Source organism: Ictalurus furcatus, chromosome 10 (assembly GCF_023375685.1).
Source record: "Ictalurus furcatus strain D&B chromosome 10, Billie_1.0, whole genome shotgun sequence".
Taxonomy (NCBI): Eukaryota; Metazoa; Chordata; class Actinopteri; order Siluriformes; family Ictaluridae; genus Ictalurus; species Ictalurus furcatus.
Genome location: NC_071264.1, coordinates 30,753,235 through 30,768,268, shown reverse-complemented (window position 1 = coordinate 30,768,268; position 15,034 = coordinate 30,753,235). Strand labels below are relative to the sequence as shown.

Below are 15,034 nucleotides of genomic sequence, written 5' to 3'. Positions count from 1 at the left end.
AAAAGTTAACATAAAGCCACAAATCTTTATTTATTTATGTATTTATTGATTGATTTAGATGAAATGTCCATGTGAAAAACTAACACTTGATCCTGAGCATGAACATAAACACCTTTTGTGGGAGAATCTGTGAATGTTTATGGACCACTCCTTTACTGAAACATGACCATATGTGTATGATGGGATGCGTCCCCGCCCACTGAATCAGTCACACACACACTCACACACACACACACAGGGCTGAGCTTGCAGTATCCGTGAGATGATCAGGAGCTACAGTGTGTTCACGCAGCCGCTACATTTTCACGCCGTTTAGTCTGCGTTCCTCTGCGGTTCCTCTGCGTTCCTCTGCGGTTCCTCTGCGTTCTTCGTCGCAGACCCTGGAGCGGATTAAAGCACATGGTGAGTGGAACACTTTCTTCACTCCTACAGAAAAACACCAACCACTGTAACATGATCAGACTGGAGAAAATTCTCCAGCTGAACTTTTCTCCTGACTGCGACACAAAAACGAGGACTTCACGTTCCACCGTGTGCGTAAAATCAACGCAGACAAACTCGGCGAGTTGCGCAGAAACGCGTCTCTCTCGCTCTCTCTTTTTTTTTCTTTGTTTTTGCGCAAAACGCAGACCTGAGTGTCGCAGCAAGTCAGTTTTGTGCTTTTGTTGTTCAGGCTTGTTGTCAGTGGAAATGCTAAACTCAGCACTGCTGCTAGCTCGGGGTTGGACAGCTGGAGAGAGGATTATAATCTCAACAAAAGCCTAGATGTTAAAAATACTAGCTTTTAAAGACGCGCACAACGGCGTGTGGTGTCTCCTGTTCCTCCACTAATCCCCACACCGAGGGCGAAGTTCTTCATGACCACATCATTCATTGTTCTCTACAATAAAGACTGTTGTGTAGTTAAGGATAAATATCAATTGTTATTTCTTTCTTTCTTTTTTCCTTGCACTGATGACTTGAAGTTGTTTTGCGCATGTTATAACGCGCAATTAAATCGCAATTACACACCTGTAATTAACACCATCACTGAGTGTTTACAGTGGAAACGACTCCCCAGGACATTAAACTTTCACATCTTATTAAAAACACCACGCACCGTGAATGCCCAGTGTATGAATATGCAAATTAGGAAACGCCCATTCGGAACAGCCTCCTACTGCTCCGTTCTGCTTCCTGCAACATCCGTCGTAACTGAGCTGACCACGCCCCCTCATCGCGTCAACCAATCAGCGTCGACAACCATCCAGTTTAGTTTATCCGTGGACATCATGTTAAGTGTGCTGCTTTAAGACAGAAGTATAAACCAGGTTAGCTAACCTGTAGCTAGTCAACTGCTAATTAACGAGCTTGCATAACTTGCATCACATGAGTGATTTAACAGCGGCCAAACCTGTTCAAATCTAACGTTACCATGGCAACCGTTCTTCTGAGGTTAGTTCGGTTAGCTATAGAATCAGCCGAGCGCGCTGTGTCAGTGGCTTACTCCGAGGTTGTTTTTGAATAAATTAGCATACGGATCACGATTGGTCGAAAGCTGTGGAGTTTATTTTGTGACATCGGTTTATACATAGCTCCGCCCCAAATCCCTAGTTTTATACTGGTGTGGAGATTTTTTTAAAAGCAGTTTTAAATGGAAAAACGTGACTTTAGCAGTTTGTGCTGCTTGTGTTCGTGCTTCATTTAACGACAACAAAACACCCAGAGGAGTATTTAAAAAACTCAAAAAATCTTTGAACTCAAGGAGGTTTTAACCGACTAAAAGCACTTGAGCTGCAACTTTCACGACTGATTTCCAGCCCTCTGTGAAAATGTTTTCTTTCCTAAATACGTGCTCTCGTCACCCTCAAGGCCCGGGTTAACGGCCTGTCTTCACAACAATCCCCTCATCTGGGAAGGAAACTCAGAAGGGCAAAAGTTCCCGGGTTTATCACGCGGAAACAGGCTTCGCGTCGCAGATCCGAGACGCTGATAGTTCACGTTGCACGACTTCCTCTCATCGCTTTCTACCAGTAGTCGTGATGAGCGCGTAACACCTTCAAGCTGACCCCGTGGTCTGAAACTTGGGCGTGTGTTTTTTTTTGGGGTTTTTTAAAAACGTTTTACGGTCTGCTTCATTGTTGAAACCTTCCGCCAACAATCTTCTCATCTGCTCATCATTTACAGGAGGGGAAAAAAAGAAAGTCAGGAAAATCCCTTTCACAGCGGAATGACTCTCCGTCTTCATTCCTGCTGCTGTTCATCCTCGGGCTTTAGCCGCGACAGGAGAAACTGCTTAAACGGAGAAAGCCGAGAGCTGATTGGCAGGCGACGGGAGGGACTTAGAGTTAGCAGGATTACTGAAGTGTGTGTTTGTGTTTGTGTGTGTGTGTGTGTGTGTAAGAGAGAGAGGAGAAGCTTATTTCTCGAGCTCTTTTCTCCCCGCGTTGATTAAACAGATTAACCGCGTTGACTCCGAGAGGAGGAGAGGTGAAAAAGCGTTGACATGCCAATACACAAGCTGATTTTGTTCCACCAGACACCAGCAGCCTTCCTACAAAATCCACACCTGAACCAACGGGAGCTTATAAACAGACAGTTACACACTTTAGGATGAGTACTGACGAAGCAGACACGGTGTGGGTCAGACCCGAGTTATAAAGTGAACACGGATCTGCTGCTGATGTCGGTGCTGATACTGCAGTATAGCGGCGACATGACAGAAATATCACAACACGATCCTCAGAGGCGTTTCTACGATACTTCATACATATCGCGATATATTCTGGAGATTTGCGGCACAGCGGTGTCACGTTACAAAACACGTCAATGAACACTTTTATCCGTGAAAAAATGTAACATAAGTATAAAATTTGCACATCAAATTACCATCTGTTAGTCAGTTTACAGTTATAAAAAATGTAATAAAAAGATATAAAAATATCCAGGACACCTCAGAAAGTGTACTCTAATGCACTCTAGTTAAAAATTAGACACTTTTTTTAAAGCGTTTAATACACTTTGAAAAATGCAAAGCAGCATTTTTATTTATCTTATCTTATCTTATCTATTTATTTATTTATTTATTTAAGTCCCCTCTCAGATCAGGAGATCTTTTCTGCCTTACTCTTGCAGTAGAACGTACCAAGTGGAAGGCCACGAGACTGAAAAACGGCATGTACCAGAACTGACAAATATGAACAAATAAACACAAATAAATATTATTATTATTATTTTTCCGCAATGAAGAACCGTAGAACCCTGAAATATTTCTATCTTCTGTGGACCGTTTGCGCCTTTAAAAAAAATTCTATTTATTTAGCAAGAGGTAAAATTTGAACTGGTTTTTAGAACGTGAAAGGATTTTTAGCATTTGGACGAGAATGTGAACACAATGAATGATCTGGAGATTTTATTTTTGGCCTTTATTTTTACAGTTTGTTTTGCTCTCTCTCTCTCTATATATATATTCTGTTTCCTTCGCTCTTGTTAGTCAGGGCCACACGCCCACACACACACACACACACACACACACACACACACACACACACACACACCACATTCTGTATCTGGTGTTCAATGATAGCATTTAAAAAAAGAACCAGCTTTATATGGTTTGATCTTGGATACAAAAGGTTCCCCGTCCGCCTCCGAGCCTCAGAACTAACGCTTTATTAGAGAGCTCCATTGTCCCGAGCTCCACCTGCCTGTAGCCGCTAATGGTCTCTCCTCGGCCGGGATGAATAGCGACTCGGCTGTAGCCCGTTTCCAGTGTTATAAATGCAGAGCAGGGCCGTGAGGAAGCCGGTGAGGGGCGTGTGTACGGCTTTGTGAGAGCTCGGTATGGGGGAGAGTGCAGATAAAGCCCACAGGTGTCTCTGCTCCCGGCTGCTTTGAGGCGCGAGTCAGGGAGCCACAGCACGCTGTGTGGTGGCTAATTAGGGAAGTGAAAGAGACGACGTGAGCACCGTGTGTAACAATCGCACGTCTCTGCTCCTGTGCGTCGAGCCGAGGTTCGGGGCGGGGAACTTGCGAAATGTCTGGGGACAAACTGCAATCCCATCTGTTTCGCCTTTTGTGGTAAATGGTAAATGGCGCACTTATATAGCGCTTTTATCCAAAGAGCTTTACACTGTGTCTCATTCACCCATTCACACTCACACACCAATGGTAGCAGAGCTGTCATGCAAGGCGCTAACTTGCCATCGGGAGAAACTTGGGGTTCAGTGTCTTGCCCAAGGACACTTCGGTATGTTGAGTCACGTGAGCCGGGAATCGAACCGCCAACACTACGATTAGTGGACACCCCGCTCTACCACCTGATCCACAGCCGCCCCATCTGTCTCGCCTTTTCATCTGGTGCGTGCAAACGCCACAACCCTTTTTTTCCCCTCAGGAATCAACAGGATCTCGAAGTTCTTTACCATCCGATACCATACGACGTTTATATATCGATCTCTGAAGTACATTTGTTTAGACTATTTGAGTATCTGCTCCGAGAAAATATTTTCGTATTGCTGTAAATTAAGAAGGTTTATCGTGTTTAGACTGTGCGGGCCGTCTCTAAAAAACACCAAAAAAACAAGCAAAAACCTCTTTAAACACATTTGTAAAGTGGTCTTTTCTATCACGTCTACCGTTAATCAACGTGACGAAAGTTTGAGATGATTAGCAACGCTGTAAGTACAAAACAAAACAAAAACAAACCTCTGAGGTGGGACGGAACCAGCTGGTAGCTTAATACTGCTCAGTGTTTTATATTTTATGCGAGCGGACACTTCGGTCATACTCGACGTTCATTTGGTGAATTTCTTCGTGGGGGTGGAGCTCAAACAGGCGGTTGTGTGGCGTGTTTCTGGAGGGTTGTTGTAGTGGTGGTTTCCGTGAACAACTAGCCGCTAGTTTGTTGTTTTTAAGCTGTAAGAGACGTTGTGTTGTACTAATCTTGCACAAATATTGTTTCAAATATTTTTCGGAGGTTGGTTTGTGACCGCTTGCCAGCTCCAGGCAAACAATTGCTTTAAAAAAAAAAAAAAAGCATGTACTGTATGTGTTGCTGTTGTATGAAACAGGGCGCTCTGAAACAGCCATGTTTATGTTGAGTCTTCCAGAAAGACATGACCTCAGCCTCGTGCTCGTTTTCCAAGATTGTCAGATAAAAAGTTGAGCAAACTCAACATGGTTATCAGAAACGAAACTTTTTTTTTTTTTTTTTTGGCGTACTGCACCCATTTCCATTTGACTTCATTCTGAGGTACTGGCTGGCTTTTTGGCCAAACTACCCTAAACGAACATTATGGATTTTCTGTCAGCCCTAGCCTAGTCTGCACTGGATCCTTCTTTTAAAATTCTTTTTAAACTGAATTTAGGACTGCTGTAACATTTTGAACATTTTATTATGCCCATATGTGTAACGTCGAGTGCCTAAAACGTATTGGAATATTCTGCGCACTCACTTGCCTCCTTGCTCAGAACATCCCTAAGTCGAACTGTAAAATTTAGCACGTAATCGTCACGCTCCGAAACCTTAAACACAATGACGAGACGCACCCTGGCTCTTCTGAATCTTCCTGCTGTTGTCGTGACTGATGTCATGATCTGCGGGTCAAATCTGAAAACTCTTTGACCTTACATCGAAAAGTATTCACTAATGTTAAAGATCCAGAAGGCTGGTACGCAAGGCTACATGAGAGGCGTATTTTAGAATTCAAAACGCTAAGTGTAATATGAAACCCGGTTAGTCTTAGTACTCAGTAACAGTCTAGAATAGTATGAGATTGAAGAGAGAATGCTAATTTCTCCATTTTTTTTTTGTAGTTGTTGAGCTCTTATGCTAATGCATCGTGTCCAGGTAGTGAGAAAACTTCTATAGCATTAACACTATTGATTAAAATGTGTTTTATTTGAATGCAATATTTATATTAATATTTGAATGGTAATATTTCAAAATAGTAGCACAGAAAATCTGACTTCGTAGAGCGATATTTTTAACCACAATTTGTCAAATAAATGACTGAAACAAAGGGTAAATCAGCGACCCCTGGTTTGTGAACACCCTGTCTTGTCATTGGTTTGTTGCCTGATTGTGTACACCTGTTCCGTGTTTAGTTCTGATCTATGCCTCATTTCGAACCCTCGTTGCGTGTATTTGTCATTAAGCCCAAGCCTTAGTTTTCTATTCAGAGTTCCTGTTTTATGTTTACGGTTACCTCGTTTTTATGGATATCTCTTGTGATTGCTCTGGTGGACTTTAGCTACGAAAGCTCTGATAAGTTTACGCACTTCCTTACATCCTGCAGCCTCACGATAGTGCTCATGATGACGATATCGCTCCAGTTATCGGTACAAGGCGAAATTATCTTACGGTCTGTTTGTTCTTTAAACACAGCAAAATTGTTCATGCTTGTCGCGGGGCTACTATAATCTGACTACAGCAATGAACTTTGTATTCTTAGGAAAATCTAACGATATCATCCCAAAATGTGTACTTATTATTATTATTATTATTATTATTATTATTATTTGAATATATTTTTCTGGTGCACACTGTTGATGTGAGAAGATTGTAGTGTTCTGGCGCAGCAGCGCGTGAAATGTAGCCTCATTATCTCACTAGGGATTAATTAGAAATCATTATGATAATAGTTGTTTGTGAAGCTCGCATCCCAAAGGAATTAGAGACAGAGAAATGTGCGCAGTGTGAGCTTTAAAAAAAAAACAAAAAAACAAGTAAACCGATAGAGATGTAGAGATGTCCGTTTCCTTTTCTTGTTGCATTGCGTTTGTATCTTACGAGCCGTCATATAGAGCGAGTTGCGTAGGGCTTTCATGTGGAGTAGAAGGTCTAATCCGATTATATCCTCCTCATTGTTTCCTCCAGTCTCTGCTCTTCTTCAGCCTGTGACGGAGACCTTCGTGTTTAGGTTTGAAAGTATTCGTGGGGAGGTTCTTTGTGTTTCTTCTCCCAGTTGTTTACACGAGAAACCACGAAACAGCAGGATCGGGAAGGGAGAAGCCAGAACGATGCAGTGTTTTAAAAGTGAAGCTCTCCGGGTGTTCGGAATTATTTTCAGTCTTGGCAGCGGCCCAGAAGGCCTGGAGGTCTCTCTTGGGTCCGTCTCCCGTTGCAGATTTGTGGAGGATTTGCAGTGGATCCAGAAATCTCTGCGCTGTTTTGCTGCCTAACCTTTTCAATGCTTTCGTGATTGCTCTGCGTTTCATCACGAGTTTGTGCAAAGCCTTGATCCGGATCAGCTGTGAAATGTCTTTGATACTCTTTTAGCCGTACTAAATATTTTATACCCATCGCAGATGGGTTTTTGCACTTTGGGAGGCTGTAAACGCTTACGTGTAATAGACTTTTATGCTCTGTAATAATGGAGCAAGCATTTGGAGTGAAAATTTCGTGGTCTGTGGGGAATTTTTTTTTTTTTTCCAGAGACAGAGCGGTTGGTGATGTAATAGTGTAACAGGTAGGGGGCGTGGCTTGGTGTTGTTCTTCATCATGGTGACCTTTTCTGCTTTTATAGCTGAAATCGGAATAATTCCGTGTTTCCGAGCTTTATCTGAACGCACCCGTAAGCCTACGGAGGCCATTTTATGCTCTCGGTTAGCGTCACATTAGCATTCTTTTTTTTGTTTAGTGCACTGGCTGTACGTGAACCTCTGAACTCTTTCCTTTCCTGCTCGGCAGAAGGGATTAAAAATCACCTCATGCTTCCTTTTGGTTTGTGTGCATTTGATTAGTTAGCTTTTGGATTAGCTTTAGCATCCTAGCTAGGCGACTCACGATGGTAATTACACAGAATGAGCTGCTGATTTGGTTTTACTAAGTTGAATGCTATGAACAGCATACAGTCGATGTGTAGATAACTTAGCTAGCTAGCTAGCGTAATCACCACTAGTTACCAAGGCTTACACGGTCATACTCGAACAACTAGCTAACAGCGGTGGCCGTTAGCAGTTAGCTAATACACCGTTAGCTAATACACAGTTAGCTTTGAACACGGCTTTATATTTATTTACGTCTTCTGGAATCTTCCTCAGGTTTTCTGTCCACAAAGTGACGAGAGGTTTCTTTAAACACAAACACAAAGCTGAAGAGATTCTGTAAAAGGTTCACCTTTTTATGATCAAGTAAACTTTTATGTTGTCGCTTTGGCAACCGCGGAACCACATCTACACTTAAATAAAGGAAGCAATAATTCTATCCAGCTAAAAATAGGTGAACGCAGCCGCCTGGTAGTCAGAATATCTCAAACACGCCGACTCTCGTGATGGAACACAAGGTGCATGACGCTGTCTCTGTTTGTTCTGTTATAAATTCCGGCCTGGCCGTTAAAAGCAGCTCGAATGCATCATGCGTGCAGGAATGTGGGTCATTTGCAGTTGGGTTTATTGATCTATGACCAATGAGCCTTTATCATTAAGTAGGACATGCGGAGAAATCGAATCCTGGCCTGTCTGTGATGGAAGAAGAACACGGATGAGGTAAAAACGTGTCGTGCGCTCAGCATCAGACCCACACTGAGCGGGAGTCGAACCCACCACGAGATTCCTACAAACCGTTCTCCGCTTTTATTATTTCAAGTTAAAGTGTAGTTAAAGTGGGCGGGGTCGGGTAAAATGCTGTTCTCTAAGTTTAAAACAATGAATTTATTTGTCTGAAGCATGCAAGTTGTCTAATTTGTCTGACGCACCTATGTTTAAAACGGTTTTTATGTGACTTCCCGTGCAGATTTGTAACTTTAATATTAGTGGCGCTGTAATCATAGACGTTACAGGTGATCAGCTGATCAGCTCCTGAAATTCTCGCCGGTTTGCCGGAGCTCCTCCTTCAGCGCCGTGAAGAGAGAATAAACGACGGCCTGGTATGAATATAGATTGCAGGTCAGCGTAAACGTAATAGTTATTGATTGTTGTGGTTCTGTTTGTCCCAGTGTGCAAAGCTAATGAAGTGATTTATACGAGCGCTAATGGAAGACAGCGTATAGACATTATAGAAGGAGGTGAGTTAGTTATGTCCTGACGCCGTGGGAAATACAGCTGACCGGCAAAATCATAAATCACACATACACACACACACACACACACACACACACACACTGTACGCCAAGGTTTATTCCCTGAGTGTGTAGAACGAGTTCATGTTTCTGAAGTCTGTTACTTTTTGTTCGCCATTTTTAATGGATCAAACCGCACTGTATCTTTATGGTGGAGAGGTGGTTGTAATTTTAGATGTGTGTGTGTGTGTGTGTGTGTTTCCATGCATGTATATAACCATTAGCGAGGACTAAAAATGTCCTCACAATCACTCAGCCCTCAGAAAAATGCAATGTTTTCACAGATTTTATTCGATAAATTAAAAGAACCAAAATATTTCCTTCAAAAGCTTATGCTTTGGTTTTGTTGAAGGCATACACTCTGAGAACTTCTTAGGAACCGTTGAAGGTTCTACAACAGAGTAGTAGAAACACTTTTGGGACCTTTAATTGTGTAGTGAACTGTTAAAGAATGCTTAAAGAACCTTTTTTTAATAGTGTACCAAGTGCCAAGACTAAATGTTAAACGATCGACAGGTTCTAGGTATTAAAAAGAACTGTGAGTTCTTCACAGGTTCTTTAAGGGTCCATTGGATAATTAATTAAGCTTTCTTGGCTTCTTGGGTTGTTCCTCTGGGGGAACCCTTCAATGTTCTTTGAGGGTTTCCAAGTAGAACTCGTTTTTGGAAGCCAAGAACTCTTCACTTAAAGAAGTGTACCCAGGTAGCTAAACGTTACTCCTGATGGGTTCTATGTATTTTAGAGAAAAAGGGTTCTACGTGGGATTTGTTCTGATAGAACTATTGTTATTTAAAACCCAAAGAACTAAAATATTTCCTTTTGGTTACAGAAGGTAAGCTTACGCTTTAATTGTAGGCATACACTCTTAGAACTTCTGGGTTGAACCGTTAAAGGTTCTATGTAGAACCGTACAACAGAGAGTTTCTCTGTCGTAGAAGAAAGTAGACATTCTTTCGTTCATTCGTTAACATTCTTTCAATTTCATCCAGTGAACCCTTGAAGTCCTAATCGTGTGCCTAGCACCAAGACTAAATGTTAACCGAATGACGGGTTCTAGGTGTTAGAAAATGAGTTCTTCAAACGTTCTTTAAGAGTGCGCTGGATAAGTTTTCTTAGTGTCTTAAAATTGAGAATGTTTAAGGGTTCTTCTTAAGGGTTGTTCCTCTAGGGGAGTGTGTACCGCAAAAAAAAGGGTTCTTCAATGATTCATTAATGGTTTACTGGATAATCAAGGGTTCTTTGGTTCTAAAAAAAGGCTTCTGCGTGGAACTTCTGATAGGAAACATTATATTGTAGGATTCACGATAATCCTCTTATGGGTTTCCTGAAAGGGACAAACAAAGAACCCTTAAAAGTTCTAAATTAAGAATGTAGCATTAATTAGCTACAGTAATCATTATGTCAATTGAAGGTCTTCATAATAATAGGGGGAAAATATCTATCTGTCTGTCTACCTCTGTCTATCTACCATATTTATATCTATCTGTCTGTCTCTATCTGTCTGTCTATCTATCTATCTTATCTGTCTCTATATGTAATAATGTTTTTGTCACTTTATTTACCAGTTATGATCTGTTTATTTGAAGTTCAGCTTCAGGACCAGCTGTAATATTTCCAAATAAAGCAATAAATCGATTCAGATTTACAAATTTAAAATCTTTATAGTGCAAATATGGAATATCGTTCTCTATCGATATCCCTGATCCAACATTGGAAACAGTTTAAAGGTTAAAATTTACTTGAACAATGAACTTTATACCGATCTGCACATTAATTAACACTGCGTAAAGCCAGAAAACCCAGGAGACTACCTTTTCTCTAGTTTTAATCAGTTTAGGTTGTTATATGGGTATTTTGCGGTAACAAAATGCTAACAAAGCTCGTGTGTGTGTGTGTGTGTGTGTGTTTGAGAGAAGTCTGTAAGAGGAGAGCGGTGTTAGTAAAGTATGCAGGTAGAATCTGAAGTTCAAACCTGTATATTTCACACACATGTTGTGACGGTGGTTTAACTGGAGGATTATGACCAAAAGAAAACTCCAGTCTAGACAGGAACTCTGTGTTTAAGCTCCGGAGGGAAAACACTCCGAACAGAAAAGGTCTTCTGTCATCACGTGGTCGTCAATAAAGTGATGTCCTGCTTAGAGGAAATAAAAATCTGACATTAATATGTAGAAAATAACTTACTATTCACCACAATGCTGTAATATAGTGATATAATATTTATTAACATCATGCTGTGCTTTTATATATATATCATATGTTCTGTAGCTAAATCTAGGTATGTTCTATAACTCTATCACTTCTCACTATAACTGGGAATAAAACTGTCCATGTTCTGCTGTAGTAAAATAATCAACGGCAGGGTGGTGCGACGAAGCGGAGTTACTGTTCCCACCCTATAACGGGAAGCGTTTTATTCCTCATACGTCTTTTATCCGTTTATAGATACAGTTCATGTTGTAGAATGTCTTGTGAAAGAAGTTCCTGTTATACTGGCTGTATCGGTTCATGGAGGATTGTGTGTGGGTCATTTTGTGTTTCTACCTAAAAGTATAAAATGTAGGGTGGGGTCAGGAGTATAAATAAATTACTCCAGCACTTTCATTGTGATTCACACAGCCTGAAAGTTCTGAATAGATTCTGCCTTAAATAAGTCCCAAAGCCTCGGATTGTCTTTGGAGCACAGCTCTGCTCTTGTCCCGTTGCACGTGCTCTCTGAAAAACAGCCGAATCGAGCTGGCTCCGAAGCCTGGCCTGAATCGTCCCGTGACTGAACACAAGGCCTCTTTTGGAGACGAGACTCATAAGAATAGAACACATTGGCCTGATTTAGGAAGAAAACCTCTAACGGAATCTATATTACATCATTGCGTGTGTTTGGGAAAGCAGCTGCGTCTGTAGTTTAAGCCGTTTGTGTTGACGGTAAAGCTCAGACGGTTAGGCAGCCGAGGGAGGTGTCTGGACTGGACGAACGATTCAGACACGAATCGAGTGAACGAATCAGTATCAGTAACGCTCATCTGCTGACTCGTTCCTTTTGTTCAGTCGCCACGGGTGGACTTTATTATTAATAGTTAGAAACCAAAGCACAAAATTTTCATATATATCCACAACCAACTTCCTGATTATCAAACACAGGTTTATTTTACCTTATATTTTTTATCTGTGTTTCATGAATTGTACGAGTTTTATTTGCAATTTTGTGTGTACTGAACCCGATCTCCTTGACTCACTCCTCTCTCGTTCAAACGAATCAGTTTAATGAGTCCCGTTCAGAGTCATTCGGTCAGAGCTGGGGACTGTTTAGCATTTATCTAAACAAAGACCTACAAATATCTAATAAAATGATGCAAAATATCAGCAGTTATAATCTATATTACACTATTCTAAAAGGTTGTTACATGATCAGGCTGACTCAAATGACTCAAGTCGTGCAACTGAGTGAATCTGAATCAATCATCTAACTGAATCGACTCATGGCTCAATGTTTGGTGGTTCCTCTGTGTGTAATAGAATAATATTATATAATATCAGTGCACATGCTTTGAAAGACTTTATGCTTTGTATTGAAATGAAAACTACACTGTTGGTGGTATTTGATGAAGACGAAGATGATTTGTGTATGAACGTTGGAGTAAGATTCCACAGATAATATCGGTGTAAACATAGCAATCCGGGTTGTTGTCTATTCCTGTGCCAAGAACTCTTCTGTCTGTAAATTTAAAGGTAGCAACGTATCATTATAGTAAATCCAGTGGCACCACTGTGTCCACAGTTGTTCATGTTTATTTGTATTTAAGCACAAGGGGTGATGGGATACTGGAAATATCTTCACAACATCCTTCACAAAGGAACAGTGGAATTTTAGTCTTCAGATGTTGAGGATTAAGTGAGGATCAAGTACTTTTTGCGCTTCTTAGCCAATGATATAATAGAAAAGAGAAAAATAGGCAGTCAGGGTTTCATTTAATATCTGTTGATATTTGAGAGTCCATGATGCCATGTGTCCTAACAAAATGTCCAGGTCCTCTGGAGAAAAACAGCCCAAAACATTAAAGATCCTCCTCCATATTTAACCGTGGCCATGAGGTACTTTTCCATACGGCTACCTCTCTGTGTGCTCCAAAACCTCCTCTGGTGTTTATTACCGAAAAGCTGTATTCTGGTTTCATCTGACCATAGAACCCGATCCCATTTGAAGGTCCAGTCGTGTCTGCACACTGAAGACGCTCGAACTAAAATGTCCCATCAAATTTACACGAGTTTCAATACAGCTGATTTTCTGCGTATGTTCTTAACGCACCCATAAAGTTCAAAACGCGTTCACCTCACAGCTCATTCGCATTCAGTGACGCCCACAAAACTCCATAAAAGGCAAAGCTCGCAGCGAGCTGGTGGCGTGGATCGGGGACGAAACGCCAAAAAACCCCAGAATTTCCTAATTAATCAATCGCGCTTCAAATTGACACAAACTCGCGATCAAAACGTGGGATACCAATTCTTTTTGTTTTCCTTCTGAACTAACTGGATTTCCCTGAACACCACGTTTCTTGTGTAAATGCTTCTACAAATGATTCACAAATAAACGAGGCCCGTTATCATGACGATTCCGTGATCATGGTCTTTGACCAGTCAGTGGCCTCTGAAATTTCTCGCTCCGCCCACATTTCCCTATCCAATTCCCCGAGTCAGCGCCAGTGTTTAGTTACAGTACGACTCACTCATCAACGGAAATAACGACTTGTAATCGTGAGTGTAACGTCTGTCAGTCTATAAATGTAAAAAAAAAATGTTTTTTAGCTATTGTAAACACACTTAATATTTTGTAAACATATTCGGTGTACCGGTACGGTCATGGACGCAACCACAACGGTTGTGTGTTTGATCGTTTCTAATTATCCGTGTCTGATTAACACCGTGCTCCAGATTGAGGTGTGGGCGAGCCGGCTGGCTGTGTGGGAGTTTGTGTATGGAACACACTCTGACCCACATCTCTGATGACATCCCTTCTGTCTAATGAATCATCAGTGTGAAAGAAATGACGGCTACATTCAACCCAGATATCCAGGGGTGCTAATACTAAACGAACTCCAGCGTTAGGAGGAGTGTGTGGAGTGCGAGGAGTGTGTGGAGTGCGAGGAGCGTTGCGAGTGATGCGCGAGTGATGCGCGAGGAGTGCGCGTGATGCCATGTCCAGCTCCGGCGTGGGTTTTTCTTCCCGCAGGATGCGTCACTCAGCTGGAGCTGGACCAGAGGGTGAAGTTCAGTGAGGCTTCACGTTAAAAACGCAGTTATTTTCCACCACCTTTATTTCTAAGCTTCAGGATTTCAAAATCATTTCGTGAGACATTTTTAACACAAATCTACTGCAATGGCACATTATTCAAAAATTTCATTAGAGATACCTCACAATGTTTTTCAACCAAACTTCCATTTTAGAGGAAAACAGGAAACTTTACCAACCACTGCTGTCTTGATAAAATAATCAAGATATTTCAGGTTTTAAAAAAAGAAAATTACTGGGAAGTAAATGAATCCTTTTTTTTTTTAAATTTTTTTTAGCTTTTGACGGATATATCCATGATGATGTCATAATTCCCATTCGGAGACGTCATGACAAAGTAGGAAGCGTTGGGCCGCCGTTAAAATAAAAATATCCATAATAGTGTGGAACTGATCAAATATTTCTCATCATCGTGAAGCAAACACAAGATTATTAAGTCTAGACATTTGCTTCAGCTTGAAAATAATCGTCTTCTATCGGCAAATTATTCGCTTTTTTCAAGACCCTAACCCTCTCGCTCTCTTTCTCTCTCGTGGTCTCTCTCTCTGTATCTTTCTCTCTTTCTCTCTCTCTCACTCTCTCGCTCTCTCTTTCTCGCACTCTCTCTTTTGCTCTCTCGCGCTGTCTTTCTCTCTCGTGCTCTCTTTCTCTCTCGTGTTCTCTCTCTCTGGCTCTTGCTCTCTCTCTCTCTCTCTCTCTCCCTCTTTCT

General features: G+C 41.4%; 1 protein-coding gene across 3 annotated transcripts in view; it reads left to right on the top strand.

Moving 5' to 3' along the window:
• The first annotated feature begins 329 nt into the window (after positions 1–329).
• tspan18a (tetraspanin 18a) overlaps positions 330–15,034 on the top strand; it is a 34,808-nt gene continuing 20,103 nt past the window's right edge. The window contains exon 1 of one of the 3 annotated variants that reach the window (XM_053634108.1): positions 330–402. In XM_053634108.1, coding sequence (XP_053490083.1) covers positions 400–402 — 3 coding nt within the window. In that variant the 5' untranslated portion in view covers positions 330–399. The remainder of the gene's footprint in view (positions 403–15,034) is intronic. The other 2 variants (XM_053634107.1, XM_053634109.1) reach the window with 2 other exon arrangements.